The sequence below is a fragment of the Staurois parvus genome, unplaced genomic scaffold (assembly GCF_062004578.1).
Source record: "Staurois parvus isolate SC_StPar_1 unplaced genomic scaffold, SC_StPar_1.0 ptg000166l, whole genome shotgun sequence".
Classification (NCBI taxonomy): Eukaryota; Metazoa; Chordata; class Amphibia; order Anura; family Ranidae; genus Staurois; species Staurois parvus.
This window is the reverse complement of record NW_028317962.1, coordinates 5,960,882-5,979,290: the sequence shown is the minus strand read 5'-3', so window position 1 is coordinate 5,979,290 and position 18,409 is coordinate 5,960,882. Positions and strand designations below refer to the sequence as shown.

The window sequence follows — 18,409 nt, the reverse complement described above, 5'->3', positions numbered from 1 at the left end:
GTAGTAACAGTGTGTGTATATATATATATATACAGTCATGGGCAAAAATATTGGCACCCCTGCACTTCTGTCAGATAATGCACCACTTCACCCAGAAAATTGTTGCAATTACAAATGTTTGGGCATTCTCATATTTATTTTGTTTGTTTATATTGGTATGACACAAGAAAGTGGATAAACAAATAGTCAAATCTGACACATTCCACACAAAACCACAAAAATGGACTGGACAAAATGAATGGCACTTTCTCAAAATTGTAAGAAATAATTGCATTCCAAGTGTGTGATGCCCCTGTAATTTGTATTTAAACTAACTGTACCAATTAACAGGTGCTGGCAATATAGAAATCACACCCGAAACCAGTTAAAATTGTGAAAAAATTGAATCAACCTTTCTGCTGTGTGTCTCTGTGTGCAACATGAAGCATGGAGAAGAGGAAGAGCAGCAAAGAATTGTCTGAGGAGTGGGAAAAAAAATTGTGGTAAAGCATGGAAAATCTCAAGGTTACAAGTCCATCTCCAGAGATCTTAATGCTCCTGTGTCTGCTGTGCTCAACATTGTCAAGAAGTTTACAGCCCATGGCACTGTAGCTAATCTCCCTGGATGTGGATGAAAGAGAAAAGTGATCAAAGGTTGCAATGAAGGATTGTTTGAATGGTGGCTAAAGAACCTCAATCAACTTCCAGACAAATTCAAGCTGACCTTCGGGCACTGGGGTGCAATGTAGGGCCCAGTGTCAGAAAGTTGGGTTTCTGTCAGAGGTCATGAGTCTTACAGCAGGACAATGACCCAAAGAACATATCAAAAAGCACCCAGAAATAGTTTCAGACAAAGTGCTGAAGAGTACTGAACAGGCCAGCAATGAATCCAGATCTCAATCCCATAGAGCACCTCTGGAGAGATCTCAAAACAGCAGTTCGGAAAAAGAACCCTTCCAGTCTGAGAGATCTGGAGCAGTTGGCAAAAGAAGAGTAGTCCAAAATTCCAGTAGAGAGTGTAAGAAGCTAGTTGATGGTTACAGGAAGTGATTGATTTCAGTTATTTTCTCCAAGGGTGTGCTACCAAATATTAAATTGAGGGTGCCAATAATATTGTCCAGTCCATTGTTGGCGTTTTGCATGGAATGTGTCAGATTTGGCTTTTTGTTTCTCCGCTTTTTTGTGTCATACCAATACAAACAAAAGAAATAAACATGAGAATGCCTAAACATTTGTAATTGTGACAATTTCCTGGGCCAAGTGCTGCATTAACTGACAGAAATACAGTGGAGCCAATATTTTTGGCCATGACTGTATATATATATATATATATATATATATATATATATATATATAAAACCTTCCTGTATTCTAGGAAGGAAAGGAGTAACACCTTTCAACACAGAATATTTTAGGAAAAGGCTATGTGGAACATAAAAAATAATGCACAAAATGATCAATTAAACCCACAAATGTTTTTTTTTCAAACTAGTACTTGATGGCTAAATACATTTTTAATGCAATATAAATACTTAAAAAAAATTACATTTATTAATAAGGATCTGCACACTAGAGGGGTCTGTTTCAAAAGAAAGAATGTCTCTCAAAATGAGGGGTGGTTGTGATCTATAAATTTAAAGGAACATTTAGATCTTTGTGCACTGACGTACATTTTGAGAGGGGGGGAGGAGAGAGGACATAGAGAGAAAAGAAAGAGGAGGGGAAGAGAGAGAGAGAAAGTGGAAGAACATATATGGGGGGGGGGGGGGGAGAAAGAGAGCAAGCAATTGGGGAGAGAGAGCAGAGGAAAGAGAAAGATAGAGAGGAGGGAGATGGAGGGTGAAAAAAAGGAGGGGAGCGAGGAGGGTGAGAGGGAGGAAGAAAAAAAAGGGTACTGAGGAAAAGCGGAGACCCTGTGAGGCGGGAGAGAGAGAGGAAAAAAAGGAGAAAGAGATTGGAAAAAGACGGGGGGGGGGGGAATGAGGGGGCAGCAGAAGGGGGGCAGATAAAGAGGAGAGACAGGAGGGTGAAAGGAAGAGGAAGAGAAAGAGGGTGGAGAGTGTGAGGGGAGAGAGAGGGAAAAGGGAGAAATAGGAGAGTGGGAGAGAAAGGGGGAGAAAAGGAAAGAGGGAGGGAAGAACGGGATGGGAGAAAGAGAGGGGGAAGAGAGAAGGAGAGGGGGGAAGAATGGGGGGAGGTAAGAGAGTATGGGGGAAGAAAGAGAGTAAAGGGATGAGAGAGGGAGGAGGGGGGGAGAGAGAGGGTGAAGCAAAAGAGGGGAGAAAGGAAAAGAGAAGGGTGGGGGGGAGAAAGGGGGGTGAAAGAGGAGAGAGTGTGTGGGGTGGGGGGGGGGGCTGTGAGAGAGGGAGGGAGAAGGGGGGGAGGGGTGAAGAAAAAGGTGGTGGAAGAAGAAAGGGGGGTTGCTCTGGAAAGAAGGGAGTCGGAGCAAGGCAGAGATAGGGCACTGGCCCCTTCCATCACCTGCATGGGATACAAAGTGCCACAACTTCCACCTCCTCTGGGGCCACACTACTGGGCAGCACAGGCTTATGGTAGCATCAGCCCTGGTGTCTCCTGGGTGTGGTCCAACCCCCCCCCCCCCCGCACCTCCATAGCAACGCCACTGGTGTGAATGCATCCTAATCTTCTGTAAAAAAGTTATTAACAATAGCCCTTTAAACTACAGGACAGATAAGATCTGGGTTTTTTCTTTATTCGTCTAGGGAAAAAGAGAAATTTCTTTAGGGAGAGGTTGGCATTATTATGGATATGATGAATGCAGTTAAAAAAAATGGTGCCATGTCTTAATGACTAAAATATACCTGAATATTCACTTGCTGTATGTTAAAACATATTCAATTGTCTGCAATTGTCTTCACTATTACATTAACAGCGTCACTTATAAAGCCCGCTCAACATTTCATATTCTGCCACAACCTCTTTCTGCACTGTGCAGAGAAAGGTGAACAACATGGAGACAGGTGTCAGAGAACATCACAGATGCAGAAAAGAAACGGTTGGATTATGCAGCAGGAACATGTGAATATTTTAAAATAGGAATACAACTATTTGTCAAACACATAAAATACTTAGACAGGATTTCTCAAACACTTAAGTAGGATCCAAAACAGGCTACCTAAAGGGCAGTTGCCATATTTACGATGTTGTTTTCAAACAATAAAAAGAACTGTTAACTTGTAATGTGTATGCTTTTTCAAATATGTAAATGTATCAGTTAAGGGATATAACATAAATTACATCCACAAGGCCTAAGGACCTTTGTTTAGAACCTTCAAGGTATCTACTGCTTCCTCTCAGAAGGTAGTAGATGTCCTGAGGAACCTTTCTAAAGCTGCAAAAAACACTCTGCATAGCAGCTAGAATTAAGGTGAACCAGTTAGCAAAATAGAAATAGTAATCTCTAGCTTTCAGTGTATGGAAGCCACCTTACACCTCCTGAACATTTCTTCTGATACTCGGAAAAGTGAGTCAGGTTCCCATCACTGTGATAGGTATTCTCACTAGCCAACAGTAACAAGTAGGCAGTGTCAGGAAAAGTTGGTGTCCATGGGATCTGATTGCTATTTGCCTATCAGAGCTCTCTGGTCCTCCTTAGCCCACCTCAAATTATGAAAAAATGTTTAGGAGCCTGGAGGTGGATTCTATATAGTGACAGTTATGTGTTAAACCAGCCATAGACCTAAGTTGGAGATTGGAGATGTAGGAATGCCCTCTTTTTTGTCTGATGAGTAGACCTCTCTAAAAATGTACTATTTACCAAAAGTGTTATACTGTGTTAAACTTTTTATCCAAGCTCTATATTGCATTGTTATTTTGAAAAAGCATTACATATGAAAAGCAGTGATGAGAAAAGCACTTGTGGGTTTAACCAATCATTTTCTGCATATTTATTATTTGTGGTCCATATAACTGGGGACATGGCATGTCCTTTGCCTACATACTTTTGGCTCAATATTGTCACTCTTTCTTATTTCAGAAAGTCGGGAAGTAAAGGCAACGATCATCTCATGTCCGTACCTAGCTCCATTGCTGCTTGGTTTATACATTACATGATGATGATGAGGCTTCTGTCCTAGCAGCTTTGGAATAAAGACAGACAAAATGTTGTTGTGCTTCAGCTGCCCACCCACTCACATGTTAAAATGTCTAACATGAAAAAGCCTAATCTTCTGTACTAAGAGCCTGAGATACCTTTATGCAGTGCCAAATGGTAAGTCAGGACTTGGCAGTATGCATGGCTAAAGCGTATTTTTTCAACTGAATAATGAAATTTGTATTTTGAAAATTAATGGAGGCTAGGTACGTGCTAATTTGTTGACTCACCTTTCTGCTGCCATTGGTGGATTTGTAGGTCAGAATATAATTATCAATAGCAGAAATTGGCGGCTGCCATGACACCAGGGTACTTGTTCTTGACACCTCCGAGGCTGTCAAGTTTATAGGAGGATCCAAAACTGCAACAAAATAAAATCATATTAATTATTGTTTTATCAATTATTTCTAAAGATTATCTCTAGCCATGTTTGTTTTTGATAGAGTAGGGGATGGTAATAACCCCTGTCCAGGGGCGGACTGACCATTTGGAAACTCGGGCACTGCCCGAGGGCCCAGGATCAGTAGGGGGCCCCATGAGATGCCCCTGGTACCTTTTTCATAGGATTTTTTGTTTGGGCAAGGACACAGGGGCCCCAAGATCCCCTATTGCCCGGGGGCCCCATGAGTTGTCAGTCCGCCCCTGCCCCTGTCAGATTTGTATGGCAGTCACTTGCCGCATTTGGGAGATTTTTACTCATTTTCTATCCTGGGAATTATTTTTTCACCAAAATAGGAAACAGGGATGTAATTGCAATAAAACACTTTATTAATAAGGTAGGGAAAAGAATAGAACCTATTTTAGCTTTTCTGCAATGTCGGGGTCTCCAATAGATTTAATTTTTACCTCATAACCATAGTGAGAGTGCTGGAAGTGAATGAACCCCCCCCCCCCCAGTAGAACAACAACCCCCTCCAAAAAAAAACCAAAAAAAAGAATGGGGGCCTGGTAATTGTTCCCTATTCTAGCCTAGACAGAAAAATGCCTACAGATTCCTTTTAAAGCTGAACTCCAGGCACACAGCTAGATACACATATGGAAAACCTTTATGAGAGCAGTTTTAACTGTCAGAGGATTTGTATTTTTGCCCATCCATTCCCAAGATTTACACAGACCCTCTTACACTGCATACCTGGGTGGATGACACTAATAACAGTTAAAGTGGAACAAAACAACTCTTTTTTGAAAATTGCTAGCAGGTAGGCTTTTATTGCAGTTGAGACTCTTTATGTTTCTTCTGCAATAAAATATCCTTTTCTGCCCGCCAGCAAGATTCTTGTAGTTGTACACTGATCCGCACATGCGTATCTCAGAATGCAGTCTGTGCTGGAACAAAGTTAAGAAGAATATGTTGCCAGCATATATCAATCTTTTGCATCAATCATCTTTTTAATGATGTGTGTTCAAAATGTCAAACAAAAAAAAAAGAGATCAGTGCTTTGCAACCACCAGGAGTCTCTTCTCCAAACAAATGACATACATAATACAAACTACCCTATACTTACAGTACACAAATGTAACACCTATAGAAAAAAAAAGTTACCAAGAGCAAATATCACTCCAAAATGCTTGAACTGAACATCAGAAGATTTCCTTCAGTCTGCATGCAATAAAATATGAGCTGTCTTACTGCACTCAAACTTATGCTGGCCATATCGATGGATCGAATCTCAGCCGGTTCAGCAAGGCCAGGAAGAGATTCAACCTATCTATGGGCAGGCTGGTTGTACTGAAGTCTATCCATTGATCGACTTCAGTACAAGCAGCCTGTTGGATTTTTCCATGTGATCACTGCTGGCAGCTATAGCAGCAGTGAACATTGTGTTCTGCCGACTGGAAAGGTTTCCTGCCAGCAAAACTTAATAGCGCAGCAGGAGGGATTCTTCTATCAACACTGAATGTGTTGATGGGGGAATTGAGCAAATTTCTTTCCTTTCACCCAAGGTGGAAGAAAAGAAAATTGTATTGTTTAAGGGCTGCTGTAGTGTCAATATGCCCCAAATCAGAACACTGGTATGTTAGGAACTCAGGGTCCTACGCCGGTCACCATTGCTATGGCAACAGTGCAGCACAAATATATAGACCCAGGAGAGGGTCTGCGTGCACACATGTCAAGGACCCAGAAATATATCCATAAGCCAGTCATGCCCCCAGGGCATAATCAGTGACAAAGTAACTGTTACATATACACGCCAGTCATCATTCCAGGCTAGCCAATCAAGATGGCTGAATATTCCAGACCCAGAAGAACAGAAGATGTCTACAGTTGGAAAAGAAAAGGGAGAGCTCAGATGTTGCATCATTGAAGGAGGGTGCTTTGGGAGATAAGTGTGCCATAATGTGCAATTAGGCTATGCATACTTGAAAATTATGGGAAGAGCCCCAAGTCACCCAGACATATTTGCTTGCACTTTAAAGAATCATTGTCACCTTGCTCACTTAGAGTGATGCTGGGTGCTAGGGGGAGTGCTAATGTTGCTCCATCTGTCATGTGACAGTGCTTAGGCCTAGCTATTGGCTGTAATTAAAAAACAAAATGTGAACCACGCTTATGGCTCTACACAACTAAAACAACAACAAACTATACTTACTGGTGCGCCTGTTCAAGTGTGATACACTATTACTAAATGTAAATATATTTATATACAGCGCTCAACACTGGCTAATTCTACAGTGTCCTTTCAAATGTCCAAATAAACCTTCAAATTTATAATATGTATCAATTCTTCTTAAAAGTGCTCCGTGTTCAATAAAATAAACAAAGTGACTAGGACTTTTTAAGATTGGGCTCTTAAGCAGTGCTCCTCTTGTGGTGACCACCTTAGTGACCACACTCTCCAGATTCAATGGACCCCTTGCTTTCACAATAGAGTAAAAATACATCTCATCTGGTGATGGATATTTCTTTCCTTTTCCAGTATCTTCCTATCTCGCTGATCAGTTCTTCCTTCCAGCCATATTCTTAACATTAGGCATCCTATACACTCATGGGAACCAAAAGAAAAGAGGATGCCCCCATAGTGTAATACTGTTTTTATTATGGAACAAATATGTCAAGTATTGCACTTACACTTGAATTAAAATCAATAGCCTTAGTAGCAATATATTTAAACCTGCCAGGCAAGCAAAAAATGGTGTTGGATCTCCGCCACTTGCGTGTGTTCCATGGACAGGACGTGATGTCACTGGAAACCAGAAGCTCCATCCAATGTGTTTTGCCCCTCCTACTGGCATTCTTACACTGCCTCCCCCAGAGTACGCATCACAGTTCTACACAGCCTTCTAGTCACCTTCTGAACTTTGGAAAAGTGCAAAAAGTCTGTGACCATATTTTCAGGACATGCTAAAAATGAGGGTGAGGTTTAGCTACAAATTAGGGTGTGGTTTTGAGGATGTGGTTAATCATGGGTGTGGTCAGTGTCACTATATTTCATTTTAAAAACCTGATAGCCTTAACTTACAAAATACGTGTACACTGATGATTTAATATTGAATACAGTGCTGGATTCATTTTTGTCTTTTAATTGATACTAAATTGTACCATTATTTATTTGCCTGATGACCAGGGTTCTGTTTAGGCTACAGATGCTGGACTGATGGTCCAGATGCCTCAGGTTTACTGCATTATTGTTGCTATTGGTCATGTTATTAATATTGTTACTAATTCGGTACATATCATTTAGCACTAATAAAAAAAAGTACTGACTGCTGTTTGTTTTGGAAATCATGCTTTCTTAAAAAAGACAACTATATCCAGAATTGATCTATTAAATTAGAGTGGTTGCTGGCAAGCTGATTCATATGCCACTGTCTTGTATCTCTCAGGAACTCCAGCTGTGAGATATGGCCAGCAGAATTCCTGGTTCCATCTACCAGCTGTGGTTATTCCAAAGCCAAATGATAGTGTCATTCTGCCAATGGCTTCTCTATAATAGAAAAATCCAGCTGAGAAAGCGTGACGCTTGTGGAAGGAGGTGGAGACACAAACTACTGCTGGGAAAAGTCCAAACTGATAGAAGAAGCCAGCAGATAATTCAACCTAATGACCATTACCAAAAATTTACAAATCAGCATTCTCTTATAAACCACAGAATGATACGTGTAACTAATATCTATGCCATAACACATAACTGTTACTCCCAGGCTCTTTGTCTGTATTAGCTCTTTATTGGTTGGTGGTGTGTGCTACAAGGCTGGCAGGACAAACTGGACTTGACATTGCACTGCAGCAGAACTGATACAAGCCCGTATCTCCACAGTTATGAATATGTTTGTATGTGGCACCATCATTTATTCAGCCCATATGCATTTTTTTCCACTATGTTTATTGCAGGCACATACAAGGTTCTTGCTTTTGGTGAGTTTGGATTTTTTGCCTGCTATTAAACTATTTCAGGTGGACAGGACTGTGTCCTTGCAAATGGTTTATCATTGCAATACGTGTCAGTGTAAGTGTTCCCATGAAAGGCTAATCAACAGGTTTACTCAACTACTGCCTTCCCCAGCTGTACATACACATCTTCTTTTTGCTCCCAACCTATTCCTTTGGCTGGCAGGAGCTAAAAGAAAAAGCTCTGCATCAGAACTAAACAGGGCAGAGAACTATCCACCTGTCCCATGTGATAGTTCCAGATACTGGCCAAATCACCCACTCCACTCCTCCCAAGATATCTTCCTCTCTAGCTCCCTCATCACCTCCTCCCATGCTCATCTCCAGGAGTTCTCCAGAGCCTCTCCCATACTCTGAAACTCCCTACCACAGCATGTCCGGTCAGCCCCCACCCTGTCTGCCTTTAGGCGATCTTTGAAAACTCACTTCTTCAGGGAAGCCTACCCCACCTCCACCTAAGAACTGTACTTGAATCACCTCCACCAGATCATCCCCCACAGCTATCACCTTTTGTATCACTTCCCCCTTCCTTTAGCTTGTAAGCGCCACGAGCAGGGCCCTCACGGGCCTTCTGTACTTAAATTTATTGTAATTGTACTGTCTCCCTTATATTGTAAAGCGCTGCGCAAACTGTTGGCGCTATATAAATCCTGTATAATAATAATAATAGCACTGGGTACCAGAACAGCCAATCTCCAAACACCAGTGTTGTCACATCCTACCTATACCCAGAAGTACAGCATATTTCTCTTCTCTCTTGACAGCTAAATAGGTAGTGGAGGAGCAACAGAAGGAAGAGTATGTGCAGCTGGAGTTGGCAGCAGTTAAGGAAACCTGTTGCATACCCTGCATTTAAAGCACAGGTTCACTCTAAAGTAGTTCCATATTTTACATGGGCACCTTGACATAGCAGTGTGTCTACTCATATCTGCAAATGTTTGCATGAGAGGCTTTTCATTGACTGGAAGAACTGTGTTATGGTTTTATACACCATTCATTTGTACCATCCTCTGTACATCCTCTGGGCCTATTAACACCCTCATTGACTTCTCTACCATGGATGCAGGATAATTGGCAGCTCAAGTCCTATCCAGCTACTAAGGGTAATGTTTGGCTCTATCTGTGACTCTCTGACATCTTTCTATAGACTGTTTATTGCACAACATATGTAGAAATATATAATTGTTCAACTTCCTTTTACAGAGACCAAGTAAGCCATACAGTATACTGTACTGCACATATATATATATTATTATACAGGATTTATATAGCGCCAACGGTTTGCTCAGCGCTTTACATTATAGTGGGAGACAATACAGTAACAATACAGTTCGATGTAAGAGGGATTTGAGGTCCCTGCTCCTTGGAGCTTACAATCTAGGAGGGAGGGGTAAATGGTACAATAGGTAATGACTGCGGGGGATGGAGTGGTTGGAAGAGTAGAGGATTCCAGTATTAGCAGAGGGCGGGATAAGCTTCCCTGAAGAGATAGGTTTTTCAGTGATCGCCTAAAAGTAAGTAGAGTAGGTGATAGTCTGATAGATTAGGGTGGGGAGTTCCAGAGGATGGATGACGCCTTGGAGAAGTCTTTGAGATGAGCATGGGAGGAGGGGATAAGGGAGCTAGAGAGTAGGTGGTCTTGTGAGGAGTGGAGTGTACGGTTTGGGTGATATTTAGAGACAAGGTGGGTTATGTAAATTGGGGCAGTGTTGTGGATGGCTTTATATGTCATTGTTAGTGTTTTGAATTTTATCCGTTGGGCAACTGGGAGCCAGTGGAGGGGTGGCAGATACAGAACGGTTAGTAAGGTGGATGAGTCTGGCAGCAGCGTTCATGATAGACTGAAGTGGGTATAGCCTGCAATGAGGTCGGCCAATGAGGAGGGAGTTACAATAGTCGAGGCGTGATATAACAAGGGAGTGAATAAGTTGCTTAGTGGTTTCCGGGGTTAGGAACGGTCGTATCTTGGAGATGTTGCAGAGGTGAAGTCTACATGATTTTGTCAGCGATTGGATCTGGGGTTGGAAGAACAGATGGGAGTCTAGGATTACACCTAGTACCCTGGCATGAGGGGATAGACTGATGATTGTGTTATCAATATTTCTGGTGAAGTCAGTGGAGGGGGCACAGGCTGGGGGGAATACTAAGAGCTCAGTCATGGAAAGGTTGAGTTTGAGGGAGTGGAGTGACATCCAAGCCGATATGTCACTTAGTAGGCTAGCGACGCGAGTGGAGACTGAAGGGGTGAGGTGAGGGGTAGACAGAAAGATTTGCGTGTCATCAGCATAGAGATGGTGATTGAAGCCGTGGGAGTTTATCAAATGACCGAGGGAGGAGGTGTAGATGGAGAAGAGAAGGGGTCCAAGAACAGAACCTTGAGGGACTCCTACAGAGAGAGGGAGGGAAGAGGAGGTGGCAGTGTTATAGGTAACACTGAAGATAGATAGGAGGAGAACCAGGAGAGAACGGAGTCTCTGAGGCCAAGAGAGTGTAGTACTTTTAGAAGGAGGGGATGGTCAACCGTGTCAAAAGCTGCCGAGAGGTCGAGTAGTAGGAGCATTGAATAGTGGCCGTTGGTTTTAGCAGTTAGTAGATCATTAGAGAGTTTTAGTAGGGCAGTTTCAGTGGAGTGTAGAGAGCGAAAGCCAGACTGTAAAGGGTCGAGAAGGTTGTTGTCAGTGAGGTGGGAGCTCAGACGATTGTAGACTAAGCGTTCTAGGAGTTTAGAGGTAAATGGCAGCAGGGATATGGATCTGAGGTTGTTCATGTTGGTGGGGTCCAGGGAGGGTTTTTTAAGTATGGGAGTGATGTGCGCGTGCTTTAGAGGGGAGGGGAAGGCACCTGTAGAGAGGGAAAGATTGAAGATGTGAGTGAGTGAGCATAGGATGGAAGAGGAGGGTGACCGGAGTAGTTATGAGGGGACAGGGTCCAGGGGGCAGGTGGTGAGGTGGGCTTCTGAGAAGACCATAAGGACCTCTTCGGTGGTAGCGAGGTCAAAGGAAGAAAGTGTTGAGGGAGGTTTGGTATGCTAAGTGGGGTGGGTGTCTGTGTAGTGGCAATGTCACAAAGAATTGCGTCAATCTTATTTTTGAAGTGGTTTGCAATCTCGTGGGCAGTGAGTGAGGCGCTAGGTGGCGGTGGAGGCGGAGAAAGTAGAGAGTTAAAAGTAGAGAAGAGCCGACGAGGACTGGAAGAGAAAGTATTAATGAGAGTGACAAAGTAGGCTTGTTTAGTAGCGTGAAGGGAGGAAGTGTATGTTAGTGTATGTATATATGGTCCAAGATAGTTACTGCACCCCAAATTATCTTGCTCTGTGTGCAATTTATTTTTATTTTACTTATATTTGTTTATAATACATATACAGTTGTACATTTCTGTCAATCGTCCCTGCTCTTCATCCATGCATATACAATATATATATATATATATATATATATCTATATATATATATATATATATATATATATTGTACAGGATGCCAGGGATAGGTCCTGAATGGGATATATGTTTCTCCGTTATTTGGGTGTGCTTTTTGAGTAGTCAGGGATTCTCACCCATGTAGGGTGAGGGGTTCTGGAAAAGTCCAGTTGGGGGGAAGAAGACTGAATAGAAGTTTTCTCAGGACTTGTAAGTCTTCATTTGAGATCCGTAATTCAGAGGTTCAGAGAGATTTTAGGTGGGAAAGAACCTTTAAGCCCTGATTACAGGAACTTTCATTCTTGATGGGTTAAGTTAAGCCACATACAAGGGAGTCTTGAAAAGTGTCAAGAAGGAATCAGCATGTGTCTGTAAAGTGGAATGTGAGGCAGTTGCCCACCTAAAATTTGCCAGTATCCATGCTGAAAAAGAAGAAGACTACTGGGACTCTGTACTCTAGAGAAATGAGACCAAGATAAATGTTTTTGGAACTGATGGCTTCAAAACTATATGGTGTCGCAAAGGTGAGGATTCAAAGAAAAATGCATGGTGCCTACAGTGAAACATGACAGTGATCCAAAACACACATCTATGGCCACTTTTGCATTTCTGAAGAAGAGCAGGGTGAAAGTGATTCAGTGGCCAAGTATGTCTCCGAATCTGAACCCAATCGAACACCTATGGGGAATTCTGAAGAGACAAGTTGAGCATCAATCTCCATCCAGCATCCAGGCTCTAAAAGAGGTCATTCTTGAAGAATGGAAAAATATAGATATTGCAATCGGTCAGCAGCTTGTTTATTCCATGCCTAGAAGACTTTGTGCTGTCCTTACAAATCATGGAGGCCATACAAAATACTAGATGTGGTAGTTTTGCTTGTGGGCTGTATTCATTTTTGCATCAACTAATTTAAGTAAAACTAAAGATTTTTTAATTTTATGTTTTTATTATTAACCTGACTTTCATGTAATGAGCTAACCAAATGTTCTATAAAACTCAGTTTTGTCACAATTTTGGAAATTGTTCTTGTGTTCATTGAGATATTGATTAAAATCTTACTTTTAAAAGGGGTGTACTCATTTATGCTGAGCACTGTATATATTATACACACATACATCGATAAGCATAAAAAAACTGTCAGGAAGCAGCCAAGAGCAGCAAAAATATTTCTGATTGCATTTTTCATGATCTTTTCACTGTCCGGTGTTGAACAAATGTATCTGGCTTCTTCTAGGTGAATATAATGCTGATTAATGTAGTCGTTTTATTTCATGTGACTTTACATGAAAAACTGCCTACATCAGATTGCACAAAGTCTTTAGTAATTGCCCAATTTATCGTTTCTTTTTTGCCCCATTGAAGAGAAATTATCCGATCGCAGCCCATTTCTTAACTATTTTATTGCCAGTGCAATGAGAGGCAATGTGCTACGGTACATTGAATGGATTAGCATAGCTTTAATAGTGTGTATCTCAGCAGTGAATGTCTGATTTCTCAGAGGTGTCTTTTGCCCGTATACGAGATACAGCCTTTTGCTGGTGCGGTAGAACTTTTGTGGTCCATTACAAAGTATTATGGATTCTGACAGGTCTACAATTCCCCTGGATGATGAAAGCTCTACATTATTCAGTAGCAAAGCAGAACTTTTGCTCTGCTTAGAGGAAGGATTGCTATACTGAGGGCTTCTGCTTTGCTTTCACTATTTGACTTTGCTTGACTCAAACATGGGTAGCATATTGTACTTCCAGAGCTACTGCCGATAATATCCATTAATATGCTGCTCATTATCATGTGACTTTACAAACATGCCAGGGGTTGTGCAGAGACAAGGAGAATATGGCATAGGGCTTAAAATGTCACAGTGGTGGCCAAGCATTAGCCCCAAACATTTGACTGATGCAGCCATAGCCATGTGAGTGATGACTTTATTGTCTCCACATTTTTGCCACAAATCAAGAATTTTTATGTTTTACCACATTGCCTTTTTTAGGCAAAGCCACAGACTTCTTATGACTTTTTCTGTCGCTTTTCTTTGTCATTTGACCATTGCATTTGAAGGGGGTGAGTTAGGGTTTCCATTTACAGTGAACAATGTTTGTCATCTGATCTCAGTTGAAAGTAGGATCAGGGTTCACACTGGCCAATGCCTAAGCTTTTGTCATGAAAATAGCCTGTAGCAGCAATTTTTCCATGAAAGACAAATATTAAAGCCCTTTGATAACTCTTTATGCCATGCCAGGTACATTTCAGCTAACGGAGTATAGGTTTTCTTATCATCTAACTGACAACAGCTCTTTTTCTATCCATTTTAGATTTTTTTGTGTAAAGTACTGTGTACCTAATGGGCCATTTGATGCAAGTCGAACAAGTGTTTTTCATAAATACACTATAATATTCTGCTAGAGTGCTGAATGCTATTAATCTTCTGTAAAAGCTCCAGAAAAAAAGAGGACGAAGAAAGAGAAGGGTAAGAGACTCTTGTAGTGTAGTGGTTATTTTCTAATGGAAATAAGTTCTGTGAAACAAAAGTCTAGTTCCTTTGAACTTACACTGGAAGGGGGGGGGGGGGGGGTGCACTAGAAATCAATATGGAATTTGAAAGATGAATTGTCTTTGGAGACAATATCTGTCTCCATGCAGATAGTGTTATAGGTTTGGTCGCTCTCAACGCTGGTGTGGATAAGACCAGGAACTGCGCTCTTAGTGGTGTGGTTCTGGTAAAATTCCCTATAGGGTTGTGGTACGGCAGAGGTGCACCCAAGACATGTACTGTATACACCCCAAAAAAGTTTAAATACAGTTTATGTACTTGTATATGTTTATTCTTTAAACAAAGATATTTGAAATCCAATACGCAACTGGTTCCATTAATTGACAAACAGGTTTTAATTTTAACCCTATGGACTTGTTTGCATCAGCATATTGCAGTAAAACACCTTACATACATTGGAATGCTGCAATCCCATTATTTTTAAAAGAGAATGAGGGATTCTAAGATAACAAATATACAAACACATCTAGATGGCTGCAGCTTCAATCCAAGCTGTAGCTGCCCCCCACATACTCTACACCGAGACATGAGTGAACAAAGATGGTTGATTGCTTAGTTCTCAGGTCTGCTCTAAGCACAGAGCAATGACTATCAGTCACCACTCTGTACTCTGCTCCACAAGCACTCACTGGAGTGCAAGACTGTAGAGGGGGCAGGAGGTCAGGCATCTGGGTGGACCTTGACATTATAGTCGGGATCCCTGCAGAGCCTGACTGGCTCTGGGATGTTAGCTGATAGTGGGATATAGCCCACTGCCAGCTGATTCTGGGTCACAAGAGTGCAGAACTATGTGCACTCCTGTGATCCACAGGAGAAATACGGCCAATAGAGATTAGGCCATACTTTTCTTTGAAATGCCACCCAAAGAACCTCAACAGTGCACCTGCATTACCATACACCACAGCACATGGTTATGCACTACTGTATGCTGCTGTACCTACGTATATTAACCAAAAAATCTGCAGGTGAAATTTTCAGTCCATTATAGTGTATTATAGCCTTAATGCAATCCATGATTATGCAGGACATAATGCCCATTAACCTGCCTGCAAAAAAACAAGACTGGAGTGGCATGGTGCATGAGGTGGATGGACCCTAAATCAGAATATCACAATCAATACTAATAGCATTATAATATAATGTATATATCTCCTGTTGAAATCTACCACACACAACCCTATAGTGGCTCTTTGATCCCAAATCCTGAATCCTATTAACAGTGAAAAATCAATCTGAAGAGATGGCGCTTTATCTGTATCATTCCATTGGAATGATACAGATAAAGCGCATGGAATTTTGAAGATCCACATCCAGCGCCCCTCTACCACTACCTTTTAGACCTTGCGTACTTGTCCAGTTCATATGCTGTATATATCTCACATTCCCATTTCAGTCCACCATACTTTCTTTTCCCATCTTTAGCCCAAAGAAGAGTGCATTTTCTGACCCTGTGTTGGAATCAGGGGTGGACTGACAACTCATGGGGCCCCCGAGCAATAGGGGATCATGGGGCCCCTGTGTCCTTGCCCAAACTCAAAAAAGCCTATGAAAAAGGTACCAGGGGCATCTCACGGAGCCCCCTACTGGTCCCGGGCCCTTGGGCAGTGCCCGAGTTTTCAAATGGTCAGTCCGCCCCTGGTTGGAATATATCTAGATGTTAAACCTTGGTGTGATACTTCAGTTTCAAATAGGTTTAATTAGATGGTCAGGTGAAAATATATTTACATCCAAACTGCTCATTAGTATTTATGCAGTCCTCGTACCTCCAAGCCCCATTTATACATGGAAGAACAAAATAAAAGTAAGAGCTATGTTTGGTCTCTTTTTCTCCTCAGTGTGTCATAAATAGTGATGGTAGAGAATTGGCACAGACACATCATGACATGGGCTTCCCAGTTTTCCTTCCGGGTCTGCAGGCTCCAACCATTTGAATGGTTGAGCGCGATGATGTCTCCCTCACGCATGTGCATGGGAGCCACGATTGCACCACAGTGCTTTGAAGGGACAACATACTCAGTAGTATTCCTTCCCTTCAGAGAGCGATGCGCAGGAGATGATGTCACCAGCTGCAGAAATACTGAATACCTCCTGAACGTTTAGGTGGTATTCCTTACCGGTAAGTCTTATTATAAGCTTCAACTTATCCTTCCAGCCCCATGTCCAATTGCTGGCAAATTCATGCAGGCTCCACCTCCACAATATCTCAAAAATACGTTTGTTCCTAACCCCAGACACTACTAAACAACTCATTCACTCCCTTATTATCTCACGACTCGACTACTGCAACTCCCTCCTCACCGGCTTACCTCATCACAGACTATCCCCGCTTCAGTCTATCCTGAACTCAGCGGCCAGACTCGTCCACCTTACTAACCGCTCCGTATCCGCCACCCCCCTCTGTCATTCCCTCCACTGGCTTCCGATTGCCCAACGCATAAAATTCAAACTACTAACATTGACTTACAAAGCCATTCATAATACTGCCTCAAACTACCTCACCAACCTGATAACCAAATACCACCCAACACGTACTCTTCGCTCCTCACAAGACCTCCTACTCTCCAGTTCCCTGGTCTCCTCCTCCCATGCCCGACACCAGGACTTCTCCAGGTCTTCCCCCATCCTCTGGAACTCACTACCCCAATCCATCAGACTGTCATCTACCCTCCTCACCTTTAGGCGCACCCTGAAAACCCATCTCTTCAGGGAAGCCTACCTCGCCCTCACCTAACATCTGATCTCCTCCACTCCTCCTACCACTCCTTCCCCCACAGCCATTTCCTCCTGTACCACTATCCCCTCCTTCTTAGATTGTAAGCTCCAAGGAGCAGGGCCCTCGAACCCCTTGTGTATTGTATTGTTACTGTATTGTCTCATGTACTGTCCCCCACTATAATGTACAACGCTGAGCAAACTTTTTGGCGCTATATAAATACTGTATAATAATAATAATAATAATAATAATACCAGTAGGTACAAAACAGCCAACGGTGTTTACTACCGCTTTAAAGTAGGGAGGGTATAGACAACAAATCAATCTTGTTCTCTGGTCTAGAAGATTAACCCATTTGGACATCAGCACCCCCTCCAAAATTTGTAACCGAGACACAATTCTTCATGTTATATAGTTAAAGATTTAAACAGCTGGAGGGTTTTTTTAAGATCAAACGTTTGTAAAATGATAAAAATTCTACATTAAAAATGTAATAGTGTGAACACATATTAAAGGGGAATATACATGTTTTTCATACTCCAAACAAATGAATTCCCAAGATAACAATAATTAATTAGGACATTAACTAACCTTGCCAAGAGCTATTAATCTCATATTTTACACTTGTTTATTACAGATTTCTGCAGACTCTTCAAGTGAACCAGAAGGCAATGGACGGCAGATGGTGCTGTTGAGCTGCCGCTCAGGTCTATGGTGACAGCTTTATAATAATGATGGAGTCCTGCAGTTCCTTGCTGCCTTTGAGGCACGCATATCTCAACAGCTTGTAAAAGCCCAGGGTTCACAGATTGTCACAGACCATCTGCAAATCACAAAAGACACTCCTGGGGCACGGGATAAAAGGGGAACTCTCTCGCACAAATGAGGCTTATTTTTTATTTGGTCATACAACCTTGCACCACCCTAGTTTTTTTTTTTCTATAAAAGGCATTTAATTAACGCAGGGAACAACAATAAGGGAATTAACAAAGGCGACAGATCCAAGCATACAAAACAAGAAAGGAGTGCACAGATGTAAGCAGCTGGAAAATATCCACTACGCACCTCTGTTACTTTAGAAGATGACAGTCGTTCCACATAAGTGTTAGATAATTACTGTCCTTGGGTATATCTAGTATATGAAGGCCAGAAGGTGGGTAGATATGCAGAAGATTGATCCACACCTGTTGTTATCTATACGTTTTCCTATTCTTTTTATTGTACTTTTATTCTTTTGTCATTCTT

General features: G+C 41.9%; 1 protein-coding gene across 2 annotated transcripts in view; it reads right to left on the bottom strand.

Moving 5' to 3' along the window:
* Positions 1 to 18,409, bottom strand: part of TNR (tenascin R) — a 667,948-nt gene that overhangs the window by 39,348 nt on the left and 610,191 nt on the right. For both annotated transcript variants that reach the window (XM_089676333.1, XM_089676334.1), the window contains exon 17: positions 4,324 to 4,454. In XM_089676333.1, coding sequence (XP_089532459.1) covers positions 4,324 to 4,454 — 131 coding nt within the window. The remainder of the gene's footprint in view (positions 1 to 4,323; positions 4,455 to 18,409) is intronic.